At 43.4% G+C, this 26686-nt stretch overlaps 1 protein-coding gene across 18 annotated transcripts in view; it reads right to left on the reverse strand.

The window, feature by feature from the left end:
* Window positions 1-26686, reverse strand: part of macf1a (microtubule actin crosslinking factor 1a) — a 215483-nt gene that overhangs the window by 75515 nt on the left and 113282 nt on the right. For 16 of the 18 annotated variants that reach the window (XM_028035332.1, XM_028035333.1, XM_028035335.1 and 13 more), the window contains 31 exons: window positions 26469-26628; window positions 26303-26386; window positions 26121-26228; window positions 25912-26010; window positions 25699-25821; window positions 25530-25621; window positions 24950-25085; window positions 15576-22358; window positions 15335-15487; window positions 15015-15230; window positions 14800-14937; window positions 14243-14536; window positions 12678-12827; window positions 11873-12106; window positions 11206-11364; window positions 10946-11119; window positions 9955-10122; window positions 9048-9239; window positions 8799-8972; window positions 8412-8535; window positions 8139-8338; window positions 7528-7845; window positions 7290-7456; window positions 5102-5258; window positions 4901-5012; window positions 4736-4810; window positions 3055-3293; window positions 2836-2965; window positions 1290-1489; window positions 982-1209; window positions 190-466 (listed from right to left, as the gene is read on the reverse strand). In XM_028035332.1, coding sequence (XP_027891133.1) covers window positions 190-466; window positions 982-1209; window positions 1290-1489; window positions 2836-2965; window positions 3055-3293; window positions 4736-4810; window positions 4901-5012; window positions 5102-5258; window positions 7290-7456; window positions 7528-7845; window positions 8139-8338; window positions 8412-8535; window positions 8799-8972; window positions 9048-9239; window positions 9955-10122; window positions 10946-11119; window positions 11206-11364; window positions 11873-12106; window positions 12678-12827; window positions 14243-14536; window positions 14800-14937; window positions 15015-15230; window positions 15335-15487; window positions 15576-22358; window positions 24950-25085; window positions 25530-25621; window positions 25699-25821; window positions 25912-26010; window positions 26121-26228; window positions 26303-26386; window positions 26469-26628 — 11864 coding nt within the window. The remainder of the gene's footprint in view (window positions 1-189; window positions 467-981; window positions 1210-1289; window positions 1490-2835; window positions 2966-3054; window positions 3294-4735; window positions 4811-4900; window positions 5013-5101; window positions 5259-7289; window positions 7457-7527; window positions 7846-8138; window positions 8339-8411; window positions 8536-8798; window positions 8973-9047; window positions 9240-9954; window positions 10123-10945; window positions 11120-11205; window positions 11365-11872; window positions 12107-12677; window positions 12828-14242; window positions 14537-14799; window positions 14938-15014; window positions 15231-15334; window positions 15488-15575; window positions 22359-24949; window positions 25086-25529; window positions 25622-25698; window positions 25822-25911; window positions 26011-26120; window positions 26229-26302; window positions 26387-26468; window positions 26629-26686) is intronic. The other 2 variants (XM_028035331.1, XM_028035320.1) reach the window with 1 other exon arrangement.

Raw genomic sequence — 26686 nt, forward strand, 5'->3', positions numbered from 1 at the left:
TTTTTCTGTTAGCATTTTGGTGCTAGCATTGCTAGCTTGGCTGTAGTGTATTTCAGGTTGGTACTCCTATATTTTATGTTAATACTTATTTACCCTGCTGGATAATGTCAGATTTATTGTTTTTAGATCTGCTAGTTAATGTTTAAGGTTCCAGTCTGTATTTTAAGATGAACGACAGTTGATTCAGACCTGCTCTCTCCTCTAGGCTCCTCAGCGGCGCGCTGACACTCTCCAGCCGCTTGCTCAGCTCCTCCTTTAGGTACGGCTCGGCCACGATGGCGCTCAGCTCCCCGCAGAGCCTCTCAGCCTCCGATAGCTCGCCACGTCGGCGCTCCAGCTCCGACCGGATCTCTCCGGTTTCCTGCAGTCGGAGCTTCAGAGCCTCAGGCTGGGCGCTGAGCGAGGCCTGAGCATCCAGCCTCTCGCTGAGCGACGCGATGCTGGAGGACAGATCCTTAAGCAAGGCCTGCAGAAGAGAAGTCGTCTCTAACTCACAGGACTGGACATCGCCCATTAGCCGCAATAGCTAGCAATGCATTCCTGCAGGCGCCATTACTATGAGACATATCAAATCTTTCTTTTTCAATGAAGGTTGAGCAAAATGTTCACAGCACCATAATTTACCATCTATTTTTCTATAAAATGTGGCTTAAATTATGTTTTAATGCATAAAATATGTAATCTCTCCGGATGGAAGTGGTGCGAACATGAGCGGTCGTTGATTAGCTAATTTAAACACTTGCTCTATTGACAGTCTGTCCGAGAGTTGTTCGTCTTATTTTAGTGTTAACTGAACCGAAACAAACCAAATGACGCAGCTCATGTACATGTTAAGGTTGTCAAAGTCAAGTTAACATAACTGGTTAGCCTAACTAGATAGTATTTAAGCTATCATAACTGACCTACTATCCACTGTCTTTATATATATATTTTTTATTAAAACATTTCTGTGCTGCTATAGTCCACAGAAACCAGTCATACCTGGTATTTTTCACTGGTTCCCTGAGCCTGATCGATGTGACTCGACCGCTGAGTCAGCCGGCCAGTCAGATCCTCCCACTGCTGGGAGATGGAGCCCAGCTCTGTCCGGACCTCCTCCAGGTCTTTGGGGTCCTGAGCCGAGTCCCCGGTTTGAGAGAGGATTCCCTCCGCCGACTGGGTCAACTGGTCAAACTGGGGCCGCCGCGTGTCGAACTCCCGCAGCATAAACTGGAACAAACAGTGAACTCCATCAGTGATGCCTGGAGAAGAATCAAGATGGCGGCCGTCTGCAGTTCGTCACCTCATACCTGGACTTGCTGCTTCTGCGTGTTGAGCATGTTGGGGTCGATGCTCAGGGGCCCCAGCACGCTCATCATCAGCTCCTTCTCTCTCAGCCAGGGGCCGAGCTGATTGGCTGCTGAGGCAAAGCTGCCCAGCCGGTCAGCGCACGTCTCCAGCTCCGTCTGCCGCTGAGCTGCCGTCTGATTGGCCGTCTGCCAGCGGGAGTCTGAGGAAAAGATTAACACAAATCAGAATATATCACAGGTGACCTATTATCATTCATTGAACAGGTTAGACTAGGTCTATGTCCTGTACAAAACATGTTAATTGGATTTTTTACATAAAATTATTCTTAGACAATGAGATTTTAGTCTGCTCAGTTCTGCCCATGTTGTGCTGTTGTTGGGCCTCTGTGACTTTAAATAGCCACAACTCAATGCTCAGACTCAAAAGTGAAAATGGCTACAAACAGCACAATTAAACAACTGTACATCTTTGAAAAGCAGAAGTGGAGCCTCCTGCACAACCAATAAGAATGCAGCAAGTGGTTCCCAGATGGTAAGTCAACAACAAAACACTTGTCTTTTCCAGCAGCCATTGTCACAGCGGTAACACCAGCTGAGTTCCAGAGTTCATTTTCCACACACCAAAATACATTAACTTATAACGCACCTAAACATGGCTGGGCATTTTTTAAGCAAAATGGAAATACAAAACGTTCAAAATTCACAGATTCTTGATTTGTCATTGTGAATTGATGAGTGGTTTAATCTCTTTTCCTTCATTGGCCTCCTGTTTGGTTAATGGCCGACATGCCTCAGATTGTTTTCCCAAGAACACGACATGAAAACCTCTAAGGAAAACTGAGTGCAGCTTCCGTCTTTACAAAACGTCAAAAAATAAATAAAAAAAATGGAGCGGCATCAGATTTTAGCGTGTTTGTTTTTGGTAAAAGACCCCGAGCCATTTGTCCTGCTAGCGCTAGACTAGCGTGTTTGTTTTGGTTGTATTAACCCAGAATGCCCTGCGCTGTAGTCCACTTCCTGCCTTTGGAGCAGTCTCCAGTCTGTTTGGTGTTCACATATGCAATCGAACCACGCCGGAGTTCACTTCAACCGAACTGAGACCGAGGTTTGCAGGCAGACCAGAGTTTGTTTCTTGGTCCGATTAAGAATTCACAACTTCCCAAACGAACCTGATATTTTAGAAAAGTGGACTGGAGTTTGATTAAACCAAACTTAAAGGTGCTGGTGTGAATGCACAATAAGAACAAGCGTAATATGAAATAAAGCAGTCTCCCTTCTCAGATTTCACATTTCCGTTCTGGTTAGGTTATAGAAAGCCCTGATAAAAATATCCAGCCTGAGTGAAACAGCAGCTCTGACAGGAAGAAGTCCCACTCACTCCCTGGACAGGATCCACTTCACCAAAAACTGAGCAAAGTTTTCTTCTTCAGGTTCCAGTTTCAAAGCTAGTTCATCACACGCAGATTAATCTTTTGTAGATTTGATTATTAAATGCCTCAGAACAGCTGAATATGACCTGAGATGAATAAAAAACAGCAGAGCGTACCAATCTCCTGCAGCTGCTGCCTCCAGCCGTCGGCCTCGGGGGAGTCGGGATTGTCTGCGATTAGTTTTCTCAACGTACTTTTCAGCTCCTCCACCTTTCCTGAATGCTCTGCCAGCTCTGAGAGCAGAGCCTGGAGGACAACAGTTACGAGATTAACTTTCACCACATGGAGCCATTTAAGTCTTTTTTTAAACAGAGAAAAGCTTCTCAATCTTTGACCTTGTTTTGTTGGGCCTGAGCGCGCACCACCTCGGGTTTGGACGGGGAAGTCGTCTGTCCCAGCGTCAGGCTTTTCTCTCGGTCGCTCAGCCAGCTCCTGAGCTCCTCCGCGTTCTGCCGGGCTTTCTGCCGCAGCTCCAGAGAGGCCTGCTGGCGGCCCAAACGCTCCTTTAGCTCGCTGCCCAGAGCGTCGTAGCGAGCGTTCACGTCCGAGACGGTCACCTGCAGCTCCGTCAGATCTGAGAGTGAAAATATAGAAATGCAATGAGGTGGAGAATTAGAAACTAATACTAGAGACAAACAAGTTGAAAGAAACAAAACATGCAACAAATAAATGCACTAATCATAAACACTAGTTCCACTAACGCTAAAGCGCTACGCCAATGCTGTATTTAACAGAATACTGAAGTGCTACACAAACGTAGTATTTAGCAGAAGCTAAGGCTAAAGCGTTAACTTCAATTCAAGTTATATTTGCTCTTGAGAGACTACAACTCTTGAAAAAGTGAAAAACCTTTCGATCAGAGAGTTCAGTGATCAGAGGAGGAAAAAAACCAAAAAAAAAGTTCTTACTTTTCTAGATGATTTCTACATCTGCAAGTCCTGAACTGGTGCAATAAACGTCAGAGTCTCTTACTGTAAACGCAGATGCTTCTCTAAACTTCAGCATCTTTACTGAGTTTGAAGGAAAATAAGAAGATTTGAGGTTTAGAGTTATTTTAACCTAGTTTAAGAACCACAGATTTAGTTTAATCTGAATTTTTGATCTGCTGAAAATCAAAAGTGGCTAAAATGTCAAAGTGAAGTTGTAATGCCAAGCATGTTGTCTCTAGGGTATCTACAGGTTTCAGCAAGTCAAATTTAAGACTTTTCAAGACCATTTCAATGCCACTTTGAATTAAATTTAAGACCAAACCTATAAATATGAGATGATTGGGAGACCCTGCAGGATTACATCGAAGCATCAGCAAAATGGTAACATTTCTGGAGTCTTTTTGTGGCTCCATGTACTTCTCTCACTCAGCTCGTTTCCTGAACCTTCAACAAGATGAGGCATCGATCGCTAACCCTCCTCCAGCCAAGCAACGACATTCACGCATGTGAAGTTTTGCGCTCATACATGTAGACGTGCAAACGCAGGTTTACGACGAGACACAAGTTGGAAATGTTGAACTTTCGCCTGTCGCCATCGTTTGTAGCTTCTGGTGTCGAGTCAATTACCCATGATGGACACAAAAAGCTAGCTAGCAAGGCTATTAGCTACTTAGCGGTAGCTTCAACCGTCTTGAGCCACAGAACACAATGAAGATGTCTGAGTGTGACTCAAACGTGAGGAAAAAATGACATATACTGGATTTAATCATCCTAACAAAATTTAAGGCCAACTTGCAAATTGGTTTTAATTTTAGACACATGAAGTTAAGACTTTTTAAGACTGTTTAAAGATGCAGCCGGTGTTTCAACATAAATTAAACCATTTTTTGAGCAGTATTAGATTTTTGTCTTTTGTTAATGGAGGTTTTATGGAAAAGTTGCATCCTATGTTATTTTTTTTCCTTCAAATTATCCATGACTGGAAAATTATAGAGCCATAATTTCCCCACTTTTTCAGACACAGTTGGATTAGGTTTAGTTTCTGCTGCAGATTCTGGTTTCATGCTGCAGGGAGGACCTGACCGACCTGAGGGCTCACCTTTGCAGGTGTGGATGCCGTTCACGCTGCTGGGACCGGCAGAACCGTTGATCTGAGGAACTCCTGCAGAGGAGCACAGAGGAACGCCATCAGAGAAAAACACATTTTCAGTCCTGGAAGAGCGGTTTTGTTTCTAGCTCCATCCATCTTTACCAGTTTTGGTCTGAGGAGCTGTGACGTCGATTATGAGCGACTCCAACTCAGAACCGGTCTTGTTCAGGTCTTGGATTCTGGATCCTTGGGATTCCCAGTCATTCAGCAAATCCTAAAAGCAGAAAAGATTTTCCTCATTATACATCCAAACATCAGTGACACTTTGAAGCTCCTGAAACATCCTGGCTTGTTATTGCACACCTGGAGCTGCTGGACGCGCCTCTGCAGACCCTCGGTGTTGAGGTTGGCCTCCTTGGAGGGCAGCTGGTCCTGGGCCGTCTGCAGCCAGCGGACCAGGGAGCCGGAGAGGCCGCGAAACTGGTGGAGCTGCTGCTCACAGGCCTGGATGGCAGCAACCCTGACAGGAAACAGGAGACAAAGAGTTTTGTCAAAGAGTAATGAGGCCAAAACTGTCTTGTATACATTAGTAGTCAAATAAAAGTTCTTCATTCTCTGTAAATATGTCCTACCCAGAATTCAAATGGCAGATTTAGCTTCACCTGGTTCAATGTAAACAAAATCTCAGACTAAGCATCTTTTTATATACAATTATTAAAATAGAAAAAAATAATCGTTAGATTAGGCCCAACACCTTGTTGATGTTAAGTCAAGCAGAAAGAGATGAGTTTTATTTTTCAACTGCAGATTAATCAATTGGTACAAATGATTAATCATTCACTAGAGGAAAGGCGTCATTGCATTTTAGGCAATAAAATACTTAGTTTTTTAAAATTAAAATAAAATTAAATTGATCGTCAATTAAACTTCAGAATTAGCAATTAATGGTCAGAATAACTGATTACTAAAATAATTGTTAGCTGCAGACCTAACTGTAGAGCTGGTTTTCCTATAAATATGAGTAGATGAGCTTTACTAAGCACCATCTATCCCTCAGCACCAGTCCAGGGTTTGTTTTGTTGACTCTTTCTACAGAGTTTCTGGTAAAATCCAGTTTATTGTAAGAAGCTTCCATCTGAAACAGGTTTCCAAAGGCATTTTTTTTTCCTTTCTGTAAAAGAAAAACAAACTATAAAGTGTTTTTTCAAGGCCGGGAGGCATCATTAGCACAGCCCTGACCTCTGCCTCTTTGCGTGTAATGTGTGTGAAAGTATGAGGCCGAGCGGTTCCGACCGTCTGCGGCCCAAACGGCCCTGAGAAGCTATCATTATCGCGCTGCTATTTTCTCTCCTCTGGGATCCGAGGCCGCGGGTTACCCGACAGGGCCGTTTACGGGACAGACAGTGAGCCGTGTTCGTGCCGCCTTTAACACAAACGGAGGAGCTGTGAAACGGCATGTGGAGCGCAGCATCAACGCCTGACCAGACCAAATTCTGTCCCGTTCAGGCATCCAGCTGCTGATTCAGTCACATGATGGTCTAGTAAAACGGAAATTTAATCGAATACATCTGGAGAAGACTGCTGGTATTCATAAACATCTCCCTGAGACGACATCAGGCATGGTTGGCATGGCGACCGCTGCTTCACGCAGGCCAAAAGTCAGAAAACAGATTTCGTTTTAAGTTTCAGACCCAATCTTCAGCCGGTTCTGGAGGGTTTTTAGAATCATCTGACATCTGTTTTGGTCTAATGTAGTAATGATTATTTTAGTCATCGATTATTCTAATGATCAATCGATCAATTGAATCAATTGAATAAAAGAAATTGCCACATTCTACAATTTTTTTTATTTAACCTCAAAGATTGCTTTATACAAAATTAGAAATGCGTTAAAAGATTAAATTAAACAATCAATTCCTTTTATAAACAAGAAAATAAACACATTACTGCCTAAAATGCAGTAATATGGAATTTCTTTGAACCGAGTGAAACTAAAACTAAAACTAGGTGTTTGAGTAGTTTAGGGTCAATCATTTGTTTTTATCTTTAGCGCAATATTAATATTTATTTTGTACAATTTTGGTTTAATTATTGCTCAGAATATGTTGTTTTTTTCAACAAATGTTCTTTATTTGGGTCTTAATAAATAAAGAGTTAATATTGATTAATCTATTACTTAATTAGTTGACCATTATTCATCATGATTAATTTGGTTAATCACTAAGCACTTAAAAAACACAAGATTTCACCAAGTATTTTTGATTAGTTTCTAGTGAAAACATTTATATCTGAGCTTGCTTATAGTTAATACCCATAATAAAAATAATAATTGATAAAAAAAGTTCCAGATTATTTTACGTACAACAAGACATTTCTCCATGCCAGTGGAACTCGTACTTTTTCATCAATATTAAAGGATAATTTTAAATATTTGCAATAGAATCCAGACCAAAATACTTGTTAAAATTTTATTTTTGCAGTGTAAAGATTCTGCAGATGAGAGGCTGATGTGTGTCTAGCGCCCCCTTGTGTCTTTTTATTATTTTTTTACCTTTCGTTGACGTTTTCCTCCAGCTTGGTGAACTCATCAGTCACATCTTTGACGTTCTCCAGCAGGTTCTGGGTGTCGCTGAGCACTCTGGACTGGCTGAGCTCGGCGCCGAGGCCGCGGAAGGATTTTAGCTGGCCCGCTTCCTGCTCCAGCTCAGATTTCACCTCCTGGAACCACAACGATCGAAAACGTTAGAACGGCGACGAAGAAGAAAGCTGAGGAGGTGAACTCCGCTGACCTCGACGGTCTGCCTGTAGTCGTGGACGCTGCGGTCCGGCTGTCCGGCGGGACTCAGGGCCTTCAGTCTGCTCTGGGTGAAGGCCTGCAGGTCGGCGCTCAGCCTCTCGTAGCTCTCCAGCCGGGGCAGCAGCCCCTTGAGCTGGGCCTCCCGCTCCGCCTGGCTGCTCTGGGCCGCGGCGTAGCGCCGGGTCAGGTCGTCCAGGCTGCCGTGGAGGCCCGGAGCTGCGGAGGCGTCCGAGCTCTGCAGGAGCTTGGGGACGGCGTCGCGTGTCGCTTCCACGCTGCCCTGCCTGGACAGGAGCTCCTGACGAAGTTTCTGGGGAGAAAAGAGAAGAAGAAAAACAATAAGAAATTAGAAACAAGACAGTCATCTGGATGGATGGATGACAATATCCAGTACATTTCAGTGTAAAGTAAATTTCTTCAGATACATCCAGCAGAAAGTTTTATTGTGAAGGGTCAGCATGACTTCCTGAGTTTGTTACAGGCAGAAATCATCAGAAATCTTCATATTTCTGAATTTAAGTTAAAAACTGAAACATGGCCTCCTCTTCATCAGTTCTGACCGTTTTATATCTGCTGAATGTTTTTAACCCCCTCTGCTCCTACCTGGTTCTGGGTCAGCGCGTCCTGCACGGCCTGGGCGGTGGGCTGGACCGGTCCGGGGTTCAGAACCAGCTGGTCCAGCCAGCCCAGCAGGCCCTTCAGGCCCTCCTGGACGCTGACGGACTGGGCCACGGCCGTCTGCAGCTGCTCGGCCCGCTCCGACACCGAAGCGGACAGGCTGCCGAACCGCTTCTCCAACCCGTCTGCAAGGTAAAGAAACGCTTAGCCACTCAATTCAAAGAAGAAGAAGAAAGTCCATCGGGAAGATGGCGTCACCTGCAGCGCAGAGGATGTCAACGGCTTTCAGAGACGGAGATTCGTCGGCGCTGACCAGATCTCTTCCTGCTCGCTTCACCTTCTCCAGCTGGACCGAGCGCTCGGCCAGCTCGTCCTGCAGCAGCTGCACACACACACACACACACACACACACCAGTGAAACTCGTACTTTTTCATTAATATGAAGGAATTATTTACGCAAGCTCCTGTATTTTGCTGAAAATGTTTTTTTTCCCCATTGGTTGTTATAATTGCACTGACTGAATGTTATCAATAACTTCTGGGACGATTTATCGTCCAGCAGAATTTGTTATGACAGGTTAATGGACGATGAGTGAATTTGCATTAAAAGCTGCGATGTTGGAGGAACTGCTTCCTGTTCTGCACCTGAACCTGCCGCAGGGCGTTCTGGAGGTTCTGCGGGTCCGTGTCTCCGCTGGACTTGGCTGTGCTTTGGTTTTGCTCGTGAGCGCTGAGCCAGGAATGAATGGACACCACCTCGTCCTGGTACTGCTGGTACCGCTCCAACAGGCCCCCCAACCGGCCGCCCAGCTCTGTCGACTGAACCAAACGTTTTTATTAAAACGGAGCGAGAAAAAACGTGAGCCAGAAACAGAACAGGGCGCAGCTCCTCACCTTGGTATGCAGCGTCGTGTATCTGTGGTTGGCGTCCTGCAGCTTGTCAGAGACAAGCCGCTTGATGCCGTCCAGAGCCGGGTCAGAACCTCCAGCTTGCTCCAGAGCGCCCTGAACGGAGTCCAGAACTTTCTGGCCCGAGATGGAGACGAAGCGAAGGTCGGCCTTGTGGCAGATTACATCTTCACCCAGCTGGGAAGAAACACATTTACAGCAAACGACACGTTGAATTTAGCACAAAGATGACATTTAAACATTCGTGCACCTTAAATATCATTTTATGTTTTCATGTCTCTCTCACCTAACTGAGCAAAACGCTAATCTAACTAAAACTTCCAAATTTCAATGTTAACATTTAAAATATAAGCTGACTTTAATTACTAAATATTCATTTCATTGAAACATTACAAATAAATAACGTTAAGGTAAATGACCTTCATGCTCAAATTAAATGCTGAAACACAATATACAAAGAAAAAAAAACAACAACTTTCCAAACCTTGAAAACGCTTCATTGAAATTCAAAGATTTTAAGGATTTCAAGCTTCCGTATGAATCCTGAGTTAGCAAAAGTCTGGAGATCAGTGTGGGAAAAATGTGATTTAAAGAAAACACCAACATGTTGATTTGGAGGCATTTTAGGAAAATAATACCAAACTATTTGGCTGCAGATTTAGAACTCTGATAGCTTATCGGAGCTTTAATGCATGATTAACAGAGAAAACATCCCGGCTAAGTGCTGCTAATTGGAGCTATTTCTCAGAAACCAGCAGCATATCTGGACATTTCTGACTCATTTTCAGGAAACAAAGCGAAGCCCATAATCTCAAAGTTTAGTCTTAAATCCGTCTCAAACATTTAAAGCGTTAAGATGGAGTGAAATCTGTTTGAGGAGTTTCTGCTGCACCTTTCTGTGTTCCTCCAGCCTGTCCTTCAGGCCCTGCGCGTCAGTTTCTCCTTCCCCCAAAGAACGCAGCTCCTGTTCACTCAGTTCCAGCCAGGCGCCAAGGTTTCCGTGTTCCTGGAGGAATTTGGTCAGCTCGTCCTGCAGAGCCTCAGATTTCCTCAGACGCTCCTAAAACCAAAAATATTTACTATAATACAAGACTTAAGGCAGCAGAATAGGATGAGTACATCTATGGGAACGCAGGAGAGAAAGAAAGTAATAACAGTAAGAATTTCAATTAAATCTGAGTTTTAATAATAAATATCATGCCAATAAATTGCATACAAATTAATATTTATTTTTCTTTTTTCAACTGGAAACTTTCCTCTGTCTGTTTAACTTTACAATAATTTTGTAGATTGATATTTTGAAACAAAAATGTACAAAGGAAAGTAAAAAAAAAAGAAACCCAAATAATATTAAAATAAAAACTGTAATTAACAATATGGAAACAAATTAATGTCCTTCTAAAGAGTAAATTAAATGTTTTTACTTAAACTCTTTATCAGCTAATTTAATTCTTTCCTTCTTTCCCAAAATAATATATTTTGACATTTTTTTATTAATTTGTAACCCTAAAACAATTTTAATATCTATAATAAGAAAATAAAAATATCAGTAGCAATAATAAAAATATTTTATTATAATTTTTATTTAATTATATGTATTATCATTGTAAATAATAAATCAATAATAAAATACTGATATTAATAAATAATGAATTAAAAATAATCAGATTTGAGACATAAACATGTATGAATAGCCCAAACAAATATGTAAATATGTCAAACGCATTGTTTAAATTTATGTATATTTTCCTAATGAGCCCCATGATTAATGAACCAAAATAAATTACAATGTAAATCAGGAGGCAAGAATTACAGCAGAGGAACATAAAAAAACAAAACAAAAAAAAAAACAGATGACAAATGTATTTTCTAAGTGTTTATACCTGACAGCTGTGCAGCCTGTCCTGGTGCTGGGCCTGCAGCCGGTCCAGTGCGGCCCGGAGCCGCTGCTTCTCCTCAGGGGGAACCGTGGAGTCGGGCTGCTCCAGCAGGGAGCGAGCTGATTGGCTGATCTGCAGCAGCTGCGCCTGCTGAGCCTGGAGCTGCTGCAGCTCAGACTGCGAGCGGACAGTCGAGGTTCACCGGTTAAAACTGACAGATTACTGAAAATACCAAACCTAAAAGTAAAAGTACAGGAATCAACCTGCAGCATCTCTGTGTGCGACTCCACAGCGCCCTCTGGTGGTGAAACGGAAGAGTCCAGCACATCCAGCGGCACTGCGACCCGGTCCAGTTGGCTGAAAGAGGAAAGCAGGGAGTTGATCTGGCTTTGGGTTTCCTGAAGCTCCTCCACCGCTTTCGCCTGCAGACCAGAAGGAAAGACTGAACGCCAGAATACAAAAACACAAATCTAGTTTCTACTGGAAATCATTTACTACACTTAAAATAACACTTAGTTTATTGAGCAATAAACTAAGTACTGACCATTTTTACGCATTCATTATTTAAATAAAACAAAGTATTTAGGACTGAATCAATGAGATTAATTGTAATTATTCAATTACTGAATTCAGCTAATTGGTAATCAATCATTAGCTGGAGTAGACAGATTCAAAACAGGCAATTTTCAGAAAAAAATAAAAACATATTCAGAGCACTAATTTATCCAAAACAGTATGAAATACAAATAGATTTTGCATTTAAGATAAAAACAACTTTGCTTAAAAATATTTTTATTACTTGTAATAAGTTAGTTTTGTCTGATTTCTAGTGTACCAACATATATGCACTAGCAATTACGTAAATATTTGGTAAAAATGTTGTTTTTTTGCAGTGTTGCATCAGCCTGCATGTTCAGACTCGGCTCTCACCCTCTGTGTGTTCTGCTGTACGGTCGTGCTGATGGTGTCGTCGAGTTCTGACAGCGACGTGTTCGTGGAGTCCGTCAGGGCGCCGTACTGCTCCTTCAGTCTTTCCAGCGCCACCTGGAGGTTCTTCTTCTCCTCTGCGCTCAGATTGTCTCCTTTCTCTGCCATAAACTCCTCCACCGACCGGACGGCCTGAGCCACGCCGTCGGCTTTCGCCTGCAGGTTCCTCTGCATCTCCTGGAGCCAGGAAGAAAATCAAAATGATTACTCGTGATTAATCGTTAACTGGAGTATACAGACTTTGTTTTGAAATGTCTCTTTCCCACATCCTATAGATCTGACTGGTCCAAGAACAAAATACTAGTTTAACAAAAAAATCCCAAAATTTTAATAACTTTGTTCATGTATGAAATATAAGTTAATCTTTCTTACAATTGAGGCATTAAGAATAATAAATACTTGCTACATTGAAACATTACAAACAAATCTTGTCACGGTGACTGATCTTGATCAAATTAAATGCTTAAACAAAATATTAAGAAAGTTACACAAAAATGTTCTTGCTAAGTTTTCTGACATTTTGCAAATAGAAATTAATTAGTTATTCCAAATGACCTAAAACAAGAAAAATTTAGTCTGATGTAACTTCAGTCAATGAAAAAAAAAAAGTCTATTTATCAGGTGAATGAAAATGTTTGGTTTCAACTATAACTAATGTTTTCCTAATTTAATCTTAGATTTCATCTTATTAGCAAACTGTGCAGTCTGTATGAACCCTGTGAGGTTAATGTGAGCTGTCATTCTTTACCTTCAGCTTTTTCTGCCTCTCCTGCAGGGCGCTGACGTCACCTGACTCCGGTCCAGCCCTCTGATTGGCCAGCAGGCCTGAGGCTCCGGCCAACCAGGCGTTGAGGCCTTCCAGTTTCTGAGAGCACTCTGCTTTCTGCTGCTGCACCACCTGAGAGAGATGAGGCAGCAGAGAGCCACACACAAAACAATGAGAAACCCCGACATTATCAACCTGACCTGCAGAGGGCGACAAAAGCATTTTGAACGTTTCCTCACTGATTCTGGCATTTGCAGCTAAACAGAACTCATGAAGTGCACACTTGGCCAAGCTTTGAGCAGATTGTGTCCAGAAATCACTCACTCACACACAGACTTAAAAAACACACAACACAAAGAGAAATCAAACATGTATTTGTTTGTTTGTTTGCTGTTTTTCCTCCTCTTCCTCTGGGTTCAGAGTGACAGGAGGAAGAACAGTAAAGCGCCGTAGCCAGAAAGACGTTTTTTGGTAGTCGTTACCGCGGTGATGCAAGCGATTTCTTCTGTGGCGATCTGGAAGAGCAATGCAAACAGGTTAATACAAAACACTTTGTAACAGACGTGCAGGGAAGGAAAAACACAGAGTGAGCAGCAGCAGCGTCGGGGTTTAGAGGAGCAGGGTTGTGTAGAGAACGGCTTCTGGAAAAAAAACTTGATCTGCTTCTTACATTTTCTTACCAAAGTGACTTTATTTCATTCAGGTTTACAGACATTTGGATTTGTACACCTCTGTTAAAGTCTTTCAGGTTTAATGCCCAGACTTTGACTGGGCCAGAGCTCTGCTAGCATGGGACTTTGGTCCTTCGTTCAGATGAAGCTTTGCTAAACTGAGTTCTGCTGCCATCAGGTTTTTAGAGAGAAGAGACTTCTTAATTCCTCCCTTCCAAACTGGTTCAGGGCTTTTTTAACTGTCCTGTCATGACCTTTAACCTTTAACTTAGCCTTATAGAGTGTGAGATGGCGCTCGTTTCGTCATTTATCTGAGCCTTGCACCCTCTGACCCTGGGGTAAATCCACTAAGCTAAAGGTTTACCATTTTCTCTCTATAAAGTGTCAAAATAGTTTGAAAATTACAACCAGCAACTGTTGCTCTCTTGGTGATTCCATTTATGGGGCCCTTTAGAGTCTACAGGGCCCCATAAAAAGCTTTTCCGGCCCTGATTTGGCCCTCAGACCCTGAGTTTGACACAAGTTCTAGAGAATATAATCAACAAGTACTTTTATTTTCAATACTTTAGGTATTTTTAAAAGCAGATACTTACTCTTACTCAAGTTAAAATGTTGATGTGGTACTTTTACTAGAGTACTTTTTTGTAGTATATTTGTACGTTTCCTTAAGTATTTGCGTATTTCTCCACCTTTAAGGGTTCATAAGTTCTCCACACAACTGTTAAAGGAAACAAAATAATCCTTCAGGTTTTGATGGTTTGTAAAGGGATTAAATGGAAGTTAGTGGGTAAAAAATGAAGTCTGAAAGCTTGTTCAGAGTTAAATGCAGAGAGAGGAGAAGAGCAACAACTGAATCCCATTCATTTCCTTCCAAACCTCTCTCTCCCTCGCTTTTTTCCTTTCTCTGTCCTCCTCCTCTTCCTCCCTGCGCCTCTCTTGGCGCCGCCTCTCCTCCTCCTCCCTGCCGCGCTGAGCGGACAGAGCGCCGGCCCAGGCCTCGGCTCGGCTCGACGTGTGGTGGAAGGCCGTCTGCAGCTGCTGCAGTTGCTCCAGGAGCCGCCTGCTCTGCTCGGGGGCCAGGTCCTGAGCGCGCTCAGAGATGAAGAGCTGGATGTCGGAGACCAGGCTGCTGACTTCGTCGGAGCAAGTCGACAGCGAAGACTGGAGCTCCTTCAGGTGGAGAGAAAGGAAAACCTCAGGGCTCGTTACCAGGAAAGAGCAAAACACAGCTAAGCAACGTCTCTCGCATCGAACACATTGGCTTTTTTAAAAATGTCTACAAATCACCTTGATGCATGTTATCTGGCAGATTTTTAACTAGGATGAGATCTGGGCCATTAACACTGAAGCTGAAAATATTTTGTTTTTCATTTTGATTTTTTTGTTAATGGAACCAATTTATCTCCATATATTGCATGTTTGTATGAGATCACCTTGCAGAGATCCAGGTGCTGTGTGAGCCCATCCTTCCCCGCCGTGTCTCCGTCCATCTGAGCCTCTGTCTCACTCAACCAGGACAGCAGCCTGTCCACATGTTGTCCCAAAGATTTCTGCTCAGCTGCCACCACATCCTGAAAGAGTTCAAACCAACCTCTGAGTGATCCAGCCTCTGCTGTTGCTTCCATCCGCTGTTTTCTGGATCTCTTACCTTGCATGAGTCTCTGTGGTTCCGCAGACTTTGCAGGACGCTCTCGGAGAGCGATAGAGCCGCTTCGTAAGCTCGGGCTAAGCTCCGCCCATCTTTCTCCAAGGCCAGCAGTAGCTGCGGAGGAACGTCGGTCGGTCTGGGCTTCAACAGTCGCTCTGCAGCTTCAACTTCTTTCTTTATCTCAGGCTCCAAGTCGGAGAGTTCAAGGTCCAGAGTCTGGCGAGAGGATTAGAAAAGGAAAACAAACGTTTGATTGATTCTGTTGGGTTTTAATCCATAAACTGCTTGTCTAACTATGGGAACTAAGCAAAGTACTTTACCTCAGTCCGGTTGATGATGCCATCCAACGTGACGAGGCTGCGGCCCACCGACTGCTGCTGCTGTTTTAGTCGGACTCCAATGTGTCGGACCATGGAGAGCAGCGCTATAATTCGCTGGTCATGTTCAAGACATTCCTGACGCAATAATGATGACTGCAGGGAGACAATGTTTACATTTTTACATCCAAAGAGTAACAAATATTTATATCTGCAGCTAAATCTAAACAAAGCCTCATCGTACCTTGCTTCCTGTGGACTGTGCTTCCTCTTTGGTCGACAGAGTTTCTTGATTCTTGGAAACTTTTTCTTCGTCTTCTACGCTCTCATTGCTCAGATCCACCTCAGTCACTTTTAGAGATTCAGATTCAATTGAAGCATCCTCTTTAGATAAAGCAGCAGTTTCTGGAGAATCCAGATGTTGCTGCAGGTTTGTTAAAGATTCAGAAACATCAGAGCTTTCAGCTGCAGGTGGCTGCAGGTTTTCCTTCCTTTTGCTTTTCTCAGAATGTGGGTCAGGAGCAGCAGGTTGAGCCAAAGACTTCCTCTCCTGTTTGCTAGAAACCTCCTGAGATAAATCTGTCAAGTCACTCTGGTCTAAGTGTAATCCTGCAGCTTGTTCGGTCTGACTTTTTTGGAGACTTTTGCCTCCTTCAGGGTCTTTCTGATTGGCTTTACCAACATCTGATGGTCTAGCAGGGTCACTGACTGACTGAACATCAGTGCTCACAGTTAAATCTTTAGACAATAATCTGCTTTCTGGTTGCTTTGCATCAGATCCTGAGGTTATTTTTATATCTTTTAGGTCAGAATCCACTTTTCCATCAGCGGTGATTTTCTCCAGCTCTGTCTGATCTTCAGCTGGTTTTTCACTCTTTGGCTCCTTGGTAGTTACACCAACTGACTGGTCATCATCAGGGCTCACATTTACGTCTTCAGTCAAAACTGTGCTGTTTGACTCCGGTTCTGCAGGTGATTTTGTGATATATTTTGGATCTATCAGAACTGAGAGTAACTTCTCCACTTCAGGCTGATGTTTAGTTAGCATCTTTGGTTCCTTGGTAGCTGCACCAACTGACTGATCATCAGTATCAGTGCTCACCTTTAGGTCTTCAGACAAAATTTTGCTTTCTGGCTGTTGCTCTGTGCCAGATTTTGAGGTGATTTCCATATCTTTCAGGTCAGAACCCACTTTCTCATCTGGTCTTAGCTTCTCCACCTCTGGCTGTTCATCCTGACTCTTTGACTTCTTGGTGGTTGCAACAACAGACTGATAATTAATATCCTTCACGTCTTCAGTCAAAACTATGCTGTCCAATTCTGGTTCTGCAGCTGATTTTGTATCTTTTAGATGTGAAGTTGCCTTCTCCATTTCAGGCTGATCTTCAGATGGTTTCAGACTTCTAGGTTTCGTGGTAGCTACACCAACTGACCGATCATCAATGCTCACCTTCACGTTTTCAGTCAAAACTTTTCCGTTCGACTCCAGTTCTGCAACTGAAATTGTCGTATTTTCTGGATCTTTCATATGTGATGTTACCTTCTCCATTTCGGTTGGTTTTAGACTCTTTGTCTTATTGGTAGCTGCACCAATTGACTGATCATCAGTGTCAGTGCTCACATTGAGATCTTCAGACAAAATTCTGCTTTCTGGCAGTTGTTTTGCATTAGATTTTGAGATCATTTTTGTATCTTGCAGGCCAGACCCCATTTTCCCATCTGGTGTTACTTTCTCCAACTCAAGCTGATATTTGATTGGTTTTAGACTCTTTGATTTCTTGGTAGCTGCTCCAGCTGCCTGATCATCATCAGTGCTCACCTTCAGGTATTCCTTCAAAACTGTGCCGTCTGACTCCGGTCCAGGAGATTTTGTGGTGTATTTTGGATCTTTCAGACCTGTGGGTGCCTTCTCCATCTCAGGTTCGTCTCCAGTTGGTTTTAGCTTTTTGCTCTTCTTGCTTCTCTTACTTTTTGAGCCTGTTGGAAGAGTCTCAACATCTTTCTGCTTAGCCCTGATGTTTTCACTTGAAGATGCTCCAAGCGTCTCTTGTACTGCGGGAATTTCTCCAGGTGTTCTCTGCAGCTCAATGGGGTCCTTTTTGACAGTTACTTGGTCTTTAGGTAAAGCAAAGCTTCTCCTGTCAGCGTCACCTTCTTCATCGTTAGTTTCTGTCTTCTTACCGCCTGTTTTCCTTTGCTTCTTCTTCCTCAGCGCCTCCAGCTCTTGGGCTGCCTGTTTTTCACTCACTCCTTTCTCAAACACTTTCTTAAGAATGCTCTCTTTAGCTTTCAGAATTAAGGCTGCTTTCTCATCCTCTTTAAGACTTGACTTTGTCAGAGATTCTGCTTCTATGCTCTTCTGCACCTCTGGCGCTTCCAGTTGTCTAGCAATCAAAGTCTTCTCCATAAATTCCTTTTTTACCTCTTCCTGCTTAGAATCCTCTTGTGAAAACTTTAGTAACATTGTTTTAGCTTCATTTTCCTCCATCTCAGTGTTTGGTTTAAGAGAAACTTCTTCCTGCTCCATCACTGATTCCTCTTCTTCTACCTTCATGTCAACCTTCTCTGGAGTTCTACCTAATATTGTCCTGGTTGCATCTTCCTCCATCTCAGTGTTTGGTTCAAGAAGAACCGCTTCCTGCTCCTGATCTACCAAAACATTTTCAGTCTCAACTTTCTCTTCAGTCCTTTCCATTCTCTCGTCAGAGGAAGGGTCAGTAGCAATTGGAAGGTAGGAGTCTGACTTCTGCACATTTGCATCTAATGTGATTTCTTCAGTGGTAACAGGAGCAACCTCTGGGATCTCTTTGGTTTCTGGACTGGTGTGATGAGTTTGAAGATCATGTTTCATCTCTGGAAGATGAGTTTCAGTTTCTACTTCTTTCCCTCTTGCCTTCTTTTTACTCTTCCTCTTCTTTTTGCTTTTGTTGTCTGACTCTTTACTTGTAGAAGAAGAGAACTGATCTGACTGCTCCACGTCAGTGCTGCTTTTGGTCTGCAAAGACTTAAAGTCCTCATTCTCTGCTGGAAACCCTGGGAAGCATCTGGGATCTTTGGTTTCTCTGTCTACTATAATTTCTTCTGACTTCACATCTTCAGACCCACGATGGACCATTACTGTGCTCTCAGTGGATCCACACTCCATGTACTCATCTTTTTCTGTCTCCTGGCCGTCTTCTTTTTGGACCTCTTTGGTATGATCGATTATTACCCGAGTGGATTCTTTTACGAAACCTCTGGTTAAGTTCTCCCCTTGTTTTCCCTCATTCTCCATTTTGTCACTGGGTTCTTGTTGATGGTGATTATCCAGTTTTTGTGGCAGTATCTCTTGAATGGCTTGCTGGATTCTTTTTTCAACATTAGATGCAAACTTGGATAACAGATCCATTGACCTTTCAGGCTCCATTTCTGCTACCATCTCATCTTCGGGATGCAACAGTGACTGATCAGAAATTTCACTTCTGAACGTCTCGTCATAATTGTGCGTAACTTCCAAACCTCTAACAGAAGATGGAGATCCAGAGGACGTCCTAATGTTTGCAGCAGACATGCTTGCTTGACTGTCAGTTCTTGGCCCAGTAGCTATAACAGTTGTAAAATGATCTGGAAAGTTTTCCTTTAGTGTCTCCTGGATCTCCAAAGCCAGGTCTCTTGTCAACAGCCGGGAAGTGATGGCATCACTAAGGTCTGACACTCGCTGTCCAGTTGCTGGATCAACCAAACCTCCTTTGACAAACTGGTTGGTGGCTATTTCTTTGACCATATCACCACTTACTAAACCTCTGGCAGAAGCTTCAGGCAGTGGGAGCCTCTCTCCAGTGTAGATATCAATGATCCCACCAGTGTCTGCCTGGCTTTGGAGCAACCTTACAGCTGGAACTGGATCAACCCACCTCAAAGCAACAGCCTCAGGGAGGGTCAGGGTCTCCAAGGTTTGCTTATCTTGAACACCTTGGAAGGGCTTCACCTCCAAGAAGCGTTTGCCTGTCTCAATATCAATCTTACCCTGACTCACAAGTTCTGAATAAGGCACAATCTGTGCAGTTTTTGGGTCAATTGTTCCCTGCGTTACCACCGGAGAAGCCATGACTTCAGTGGCCATCTTGTCACCTATAAGACCCTTCGACATAGCTTCTGTCAGTGTCAATCTAACTCCATTGTCAGGATCCAAAATAGCTCCAGTTTTTGCCTGGAAAGTAAATGCTTCTGGTTTGGTCGAGGCACTGATTTTTCCTCGATAGATCCATTCTAGTTCCTCAAGCCCAGGAGCTATAGACCGATCCACTAGTCCTCTATCTACAGCATCAGAGACAGAGAGTCTCATTCCTGAAGCATGGTGGATTATGCCACCTTCAGCCACCTGTCTTGCCAACACCTGATATGCCTCATCAGATCTAATTAACCCTTTCTTAATTGCTTGTTCTAAGGGAACTGTAGACTTGGACTCAGGGTCAACAACACCCTCCATCTGCAGCTGTAAACTTGCCTTTCTGAGGCTTGTTGCAGAGTCTGTAACCTTTCCTTTGAAAGCCTTTTCAAGAGCAATCAGTTCTTCTCTTTGGTCTTCTTCAATTAGACCCAGGTTTGCTGCTAAAGTGACAGAGACTTTCTTATCCCTGCGTAAGTCGACAATCCCTCCAGATGCAACCTGGGCTTCTAGGAGTCGAGCAGCAGTGTTAGGATCAATGAGTCCAGCCTGAGCTGCATCTCTCACCCCACAGATCTGACCTTTCTCTGTGTCCACAACACCGGCAAGGGTTTTATCTGACTTCAGGACACCCCACATAAGATCTTCATCTAGTAAGCCCTCCTGCATCACTTCCTCCAAGCTCAGCGACTCCCCACTGGTGGCATCTAGAAATCCCCCAAACAGGCCTGCTTGAGCCATCAACTTAACTGCTGTATGACCAGGAAGGACACCTTGAGCTACTGCTTCATCTGGCAGCAGCTTCTCTCCATCCTCTGTCATCAGGCCTCCCTGTTTGAGCTCCAGGACCAATCTCTCCAACTCGGCGTCCTCCTGTTGCTCTTCCCCCAATGATTCATCAACTACAGTCTCTGATCCCTTGAAGTCAACGACTGTTTCAGACACACTTGCTAAATCGGTTGGAGAATTTTTTGTACCTTTGAATTCTTGAGCCTCTCTCAGATTTACCTCCTTACTTTCTTTTACTTTTGGCATTTGTTCCTGCTGTGTCCCACTTTTAATGCCTTCCTCTAATTCAAAAGATGTTTTTATAATTGTATCTTTGACCTCTAGATGTTGAGGAATGGTTCTACCTACAGGATTGGCTTTGTATTTTATTCCTTCTTGATAGTTCCATGAAAACATTTCACTTTGCAAACTGGATCCTTCTTCTTTTTCTTTATGTACTTTTGTGTAAACAGAAAGTTCAGGATCAGAAAGACCATCTCTGTTTGTGGTTTCAGGTAACTTCTGTGGTAGTCTGATGTCCTTTCCACCATCACTTGTATTCATCATTTCAAGGTTATCTACTGAAGTTTCCAGATCAGAGCAGTGTTCTTCTGCTTCATTTGGCATTCTAACATTTTCCCCACTGCCCAGTGTCTGCAGTTTATCTCCAGCCAACTTGTTTGATAACTCGGCTTCACTTGATTCTCCTGCAGCAAAACAAGAGTCTTTAACTACAAGCACCAGATCTTGGTCGAGGAGCACCAGCCTTTTTCCAGAATGCGCATCCACATAGCTGTGAGTCATGAGGTGAAAGAGAAGCTTGTCTTTGGCTTGAACTTCAGGATCGACCCTATCGGTTGGTGAAGCTTCCCACATGAAGCTTGTAGGAGATGAGGAGCTAGTCGATCCCCAGCTCAGGCGGTTTAGAGAAGGAGTACCAGACTGGTTCATGTTGTAGAAAACGTCTGGTATATGAATGTCTCTAAGACATCTTACAACATCAGGTTCAAGGTCTTTTTCTGCAGCTTGATTAAGGGGTAACACTTTGAGGGTTTCTGGACTGTACAGCCCTCCAATGGCATGTCTCTGTCTTAAGATGTTTCTTGCTAGATCACCTGATATCACTCCTTGTTGAAGAGCCTCTGCAATGGGCATCAGCTCTCCAGATTCAGGCCAAAGGAGTCCTGTAAAAGTCCAAAGAGACTCAAGAACCAACAGAGCCAAACGAGGGGAGAGAAGGTCCCTGCGAATGCTCTCCTCTAAATCCAGGCGTTGCCTACTGAGCGGGTCAAGAATCCCCCCATTCTGCAGTTGTCGTGCTAACATAGCACAAGCTAAATCCTGGTCCATAAGCCCATGACGAACAGCCTCACCAACTGTCAGCCGGTGGCTAGAACGTGGGTCACTAATGCCACCGGCGAACAGCTGGGCCTCAAGAAGCCTCACGGTAACCGCCCGGTCTATCAGTCCCTCCTGGACGGCGCGGAAGATGCCAACTTTTCTTCCAGATCGGAGGCAAACGGTTCCTCCAGGTTGCTGTTTGACAGGAAGGAGGAGGAGACCTGAGTCGTCATCAGGAATACAACGCAGCTTCAGTTCTTCTATGTTGACCTTTTCAGCTGTGTTTGGATCGAGCAACTCTTTGTGTTGAATTCTAGAATAAAGTTTGTTTAAGATCCTGGAAGGCAAAACTCTCATATCCTCTGCTTGCTCCAAACTCATGATTTTCCCACATGAATCTCTGAGTCCACCACTGTTCATCTGAAGTTCAAGAATACGAAGTCCAACCTCTTCTGTGATCAACCCTGACTCCATGGCTGCAGCTACGGGCAAAAGTTTTTGGTCACCTACAGACTCTTTTATCAACTCCATGGCACTCTCAAGTTCCGCTAGTGACTGACAGGTGTGAGCATCAATGAGGCCTTCAGTTAGACCACGATCCAATGAATAAACCCTCGACGAGTCTGGTCGGACGAGTCCACCCGTGACCAGCTGGGCCTCCAGCAGAACACTGCAGGTGTCCTGGTCAATGAGACCCCGTTGGGCTGCCTGAAACACCGAGAAGGTTTCCACGGTTCCCAGGTCGATCACTCCTCCAATGGCAGCTCGGTTCTGAAAAAGAACGGAAACAAATATCCAGTTCAGATTGACTTAAATAATAAAAGGGTTACAAAACTCAGAACTACTACTACTATTCTGTTATTGTGTTAAAATATACTAATTAGATACAAGGAAATGAGAAAAAAAGACCCACCACCACTTGCCACAAATTCTGTGTATTAAACAGTTTAGTTGAAACTTAATCTAAACCGAGCACCAAGCATGCAAGAAGCAAACTGTACCAAGACATGCAGAAAAAGCTCTAGAGTGAGTTTACACATAACCAATCGTGAGCCTGAAGTGCATTAATTTTGGACTTTAATGATTTATTTAAACACTCACTCTCACACAAAGAGCAGTGCCAGAATTTATGACATAAGCTTACTGATGGCTACAAAAACGATACATCTTCTGAACAATCAGGGTGAATTTAATTAATCTGATTTAAGGATTTAAAGACAATAATTAATGCGACATTCAAGCCCACAATGAGGAGAAGTTAAAGTCAGAGTGGAAATTTAAAAGTACAGAAGAAAGGAAGAGATAAAATCAGAGGAAGAACAAAAGCTGTTTAAATTAACAGGCACTGGTAAGAGAGAAAGCGAGCGCTACTTACCGTCCGGGCTCGTCTCGGTGCGGCTCGGCAACGCGAGGCGCGACAGCTGACAAGCTTTCTGCATGTTAGCTCCTCCACACTGACATGACCCTGCATTGTTGTGATCTTTTAAACACTAAGCTTAAACTGATACCTGGAGTATGATAAAGCTATGAAACATCTGGCCGTGATTGCTCCCTGAACTTATTCCTAAAAACTCTCCTCAGTTTCCATTTCTCTCTCTGATCCTCGGCTTGTGATGTCCACATTTCTCCTCTGGCAGCTGTTAGTGAGTTTCAAGCACAAACGCTGGTTTAAAGTTTCACACATTAATAAAATGCATTAGAAGAAACATAAAATGCCATTCTCACGCACACACACACTCTTGTGATCTGGACACAACATGCTCAAATGGTGAGGTGAGTATTTTTGTTGGTGCTTTGCACAGCTGGCCTTCAGGTGCACTGACTCACTGCAAGAAATTTCCTTCAAAATCAGCCAGGAACTAAATTCTCCAACATATTCGATTCGATTTTGATTGATGCCAACAACCGGAGACAAACACTTTCACAGATTTAAACACATACATGGATAAACATAAGCAGGAAGCTTTGACTTTTAAAACATTTCTTAAAAATTTCAAGAAACTTTCTTAAAAATCAACAGGAAGTACATTCTCAAACTGATTATGACTGCTGCAACAAACTACAAACACCAGGAGACAAACATTTTAACAGATTTAAACACATACACGGATAAATGTAAGCGGGAAGCTTTGACTTTATGTTTCAGGTTTTCTACTGCGCAGCAACAGAAATGACGGTGAAGCTGTTTCTACTCTGATGCATCAACGTTCTAACGATGCATCACTCTGCTGCTTTTACACTTCAAAAACAAAATAATACCAAGTATTTTTGTCTAGTCTGTAGTGCAAATATTTTACATTTCAAATTTCAAAGACAATACTAACTTACAAATTACTTTTCATAAGGATATATGAGATTGTTTTAGGTCTATAATTCCTTAATATTGATAAAAAGTACTAGTTTTTCCTAAAAAAAAAGTACTTTTGATGAAGAGTAATAGTTTTTATCAAAAGTACTAGTTTTGAAGAAAACTGGTAAACAAGTACTTTTCTAGTAGAAACTTCTTTTAGTTTCAAAACTAGAAACATAATAATTTGATAAAGTAATTTTTATCAAAATACTTTGAAAAAAGTATAAAGTAGTTTTTACGGTTTTCATCAAACATTTGATAACTTTTCTAGTTTTTCAAAACTAAAAATGTAGTTTGTTTAACTTTACAAACTACTTTTTAAAATATAAAGGTAGTTTATACTGCCACTATACTTACTTATAAGTGAACTAACCTGCCAGCAACTAGCTCTTTTTAATCAATATAAGCTCAAAATAATCTCGTATTTCTTGCTGAAAAGTTACTTGCAAGTTAGTTTTGTCTTATTGCAAGTGTACTAAGATACTTGAACTAGACTACTAGGTAGGATTTTGTGTTTTTGCAGTGTTTTACCGCTATCATGACTGGAGCATCTACTGCTGCACCACTCAGGCCCTGGATGTTAGCAGCTCAGCATGTGTTTGCTTTCTGATGATGATGATGATGATAGTGAAAATGAAGATGAAAGGAAGGACTGCGGGGTTTTCATGAGGTGAGGATGGATCACTCCATGCAGAGACGCGGTTCAGACTCCGTCATCCAGATAAAACCTGGTGGATCTTAAATTTCTTCTTCAGCTTTGAATCCTCTGCTCGTGTCTGAACAGCGTCTGTGATGTTTGTTAAACCGAATCAATGGCGATGTTTTCTTTGTGAACACACAACATGCTGACACACAGACGCTCGCCGACCCACAAACTCAACATTAGCCTGCAAGCGTGTTGAGACTCAAAGCCACGTGTTTTTAAAAGAACCTCAGTTATTTCTCCTGAATCTGTCCTAACCGGACCACGGTTCTGTCATAAACCTCTCCGTCTCGCTTTTAGCCCATCTACCTTTCTCTCCTCCTCTCTGGCCAGCTGCTGCTCCAGCTGCTGCAGCTGCTGAGTGGAGCTGTCCAGAAGCTGGTTGTAGGTGGCGGTCAGATCGTCCAGCTGAGCCTCCACTGCAGCGCGCTCCTCCGGGGACAACCTGGAAAAACAGCAGGACTAAATGTTACAGAAATGTTTCTGCATATAAAGTAAACAGTTAAAATGAGATTTTTGTGCTACAGTGGTAGAAAATCATCGCCTAATAATGATTTTGAGATTTCAAAGCAGCAAAAATGTCCCTCAAATTGTTTTAAACAGTAGAGAAATAAGGCACCTGAACTTTTCGTCCACTTTCCAAACCTGGATACAATGACTAATACAATTACTAGAGTAGCCAGAGGATAAGTTTTTACAAAACAACATCCAAAATTAAACACAACAACCCAAAACAATAAATAAAATAGGAAATAAAAACTAAACAATTGAAACATAAATAAATAGGATTATGAAGTCTGTAAACTAAAAATACTAATCAGAATGGAAATTACTGAGCTAATTTTACTTAATCATGTGATTACAGCTGATTATTGGTGTGTGATCGTACTTGCTGGCCTGTTTGGAGCAGAGGAAGCCCTGCGTGCTGCGGATGGCCTCGGCCACCTGCTCCTTCCTCCCCGCCAGCTGTTCGCTGATGGCCTTCAGAGGAAACACATGAAGATCAGATCAGCAGCCATTTTCAGACAACATTTCACCGCTACGGAGCCGTGAGCTACCTGCTGAGCCGCCAGCGAGGCCTCGGCGCTGGGGCCGCCGGTCCGGCCCCGCAGACCTTTGACCCAACCCAGCAGCTCTGAAACCTGGCCCACCCTGGCCTGCTTCTCCTCCTCCACCTCTTTCTGCAGGGATGGAGGGAAGAGAGGAGGAAGTGTTAGCATGAGAGGCAAACGGATGGGATTGGCTGTTACTGGGGTAAAAGCGGGTCGGACCTCCTCCTCCTCCAGTCTTCTCAGAGCGTCACTGATGTACTTCACATGCTGGGTGGTCAGCGTCACCAACGCCGTGTAGCGCGTCCGCAAATCCATGAACTGGAAACAAATTCACCAGAAAACAACGACTCACCGGGGAAATTTCAGGTAATATCAATATATAATCAATACAATAATACGTATTGATTGTACCGAGAACGACTCGTTACCTCCTGAGTGATGGTGTCAGACGAAGAGTGCATCCTCCTCCTCTTCACTGGGGATTTATGCATCGACTCCACAAACGCTCTGTAGGTCATCAGCTGCAGCTCATAATCCTACAGAAGAAATGCATCATGGGAATTTACTGACATGTAAAACAGGCTCATCGGACGGACGGACGGACTCTCACCTTGACGGAGGTGCAGTACTGTTTGGAGTAAGTCTGGCACTCGTCTAGTTTGGTCTGGTTCTGCTCGATTTCAGCCACCAGCGCCTGAAAACACGAGTAACCATAACAACGGTTAGCTGACGGCCCGGCGGTGCCCCGGCGGCGCTCCGAGGCGAGGTGAACGGACCGTCTGCTGGGCCAGCTGCTCCGACAGCGCCCTGCTGTCCGTCTGTCCGGCCTGGGCTCTCTCCTGCCTCTCCGTCGTCTCTTCGATCCACCGGATCAGAGCCGAGTGGTTCTGCCTGTACTGCTGCAGCGCCGAGCCCAGAACCTCCAGGTCCGACCACCTGCAGGTACAAACAATAGAGAAGTTCCTACGGTAAAAATCACGCAGTTTCAAGGAAC

Source organism: Xiphophorus couchianus, chromosome 13 (assembly GCF_001444195.1).
Source record: "Xiphophorus couchianus chromosome 13, X_couchianus-1.0, whole genome shotgun sequence".
In the NCBI taxonomy this organism is placed as follows: Eukaryota; Metazoa; Chordata; class Actinopteri; order Cyprinodontiformes; family Poeciliidae; genus Xiphophorus; species Xiphophorus couchianus.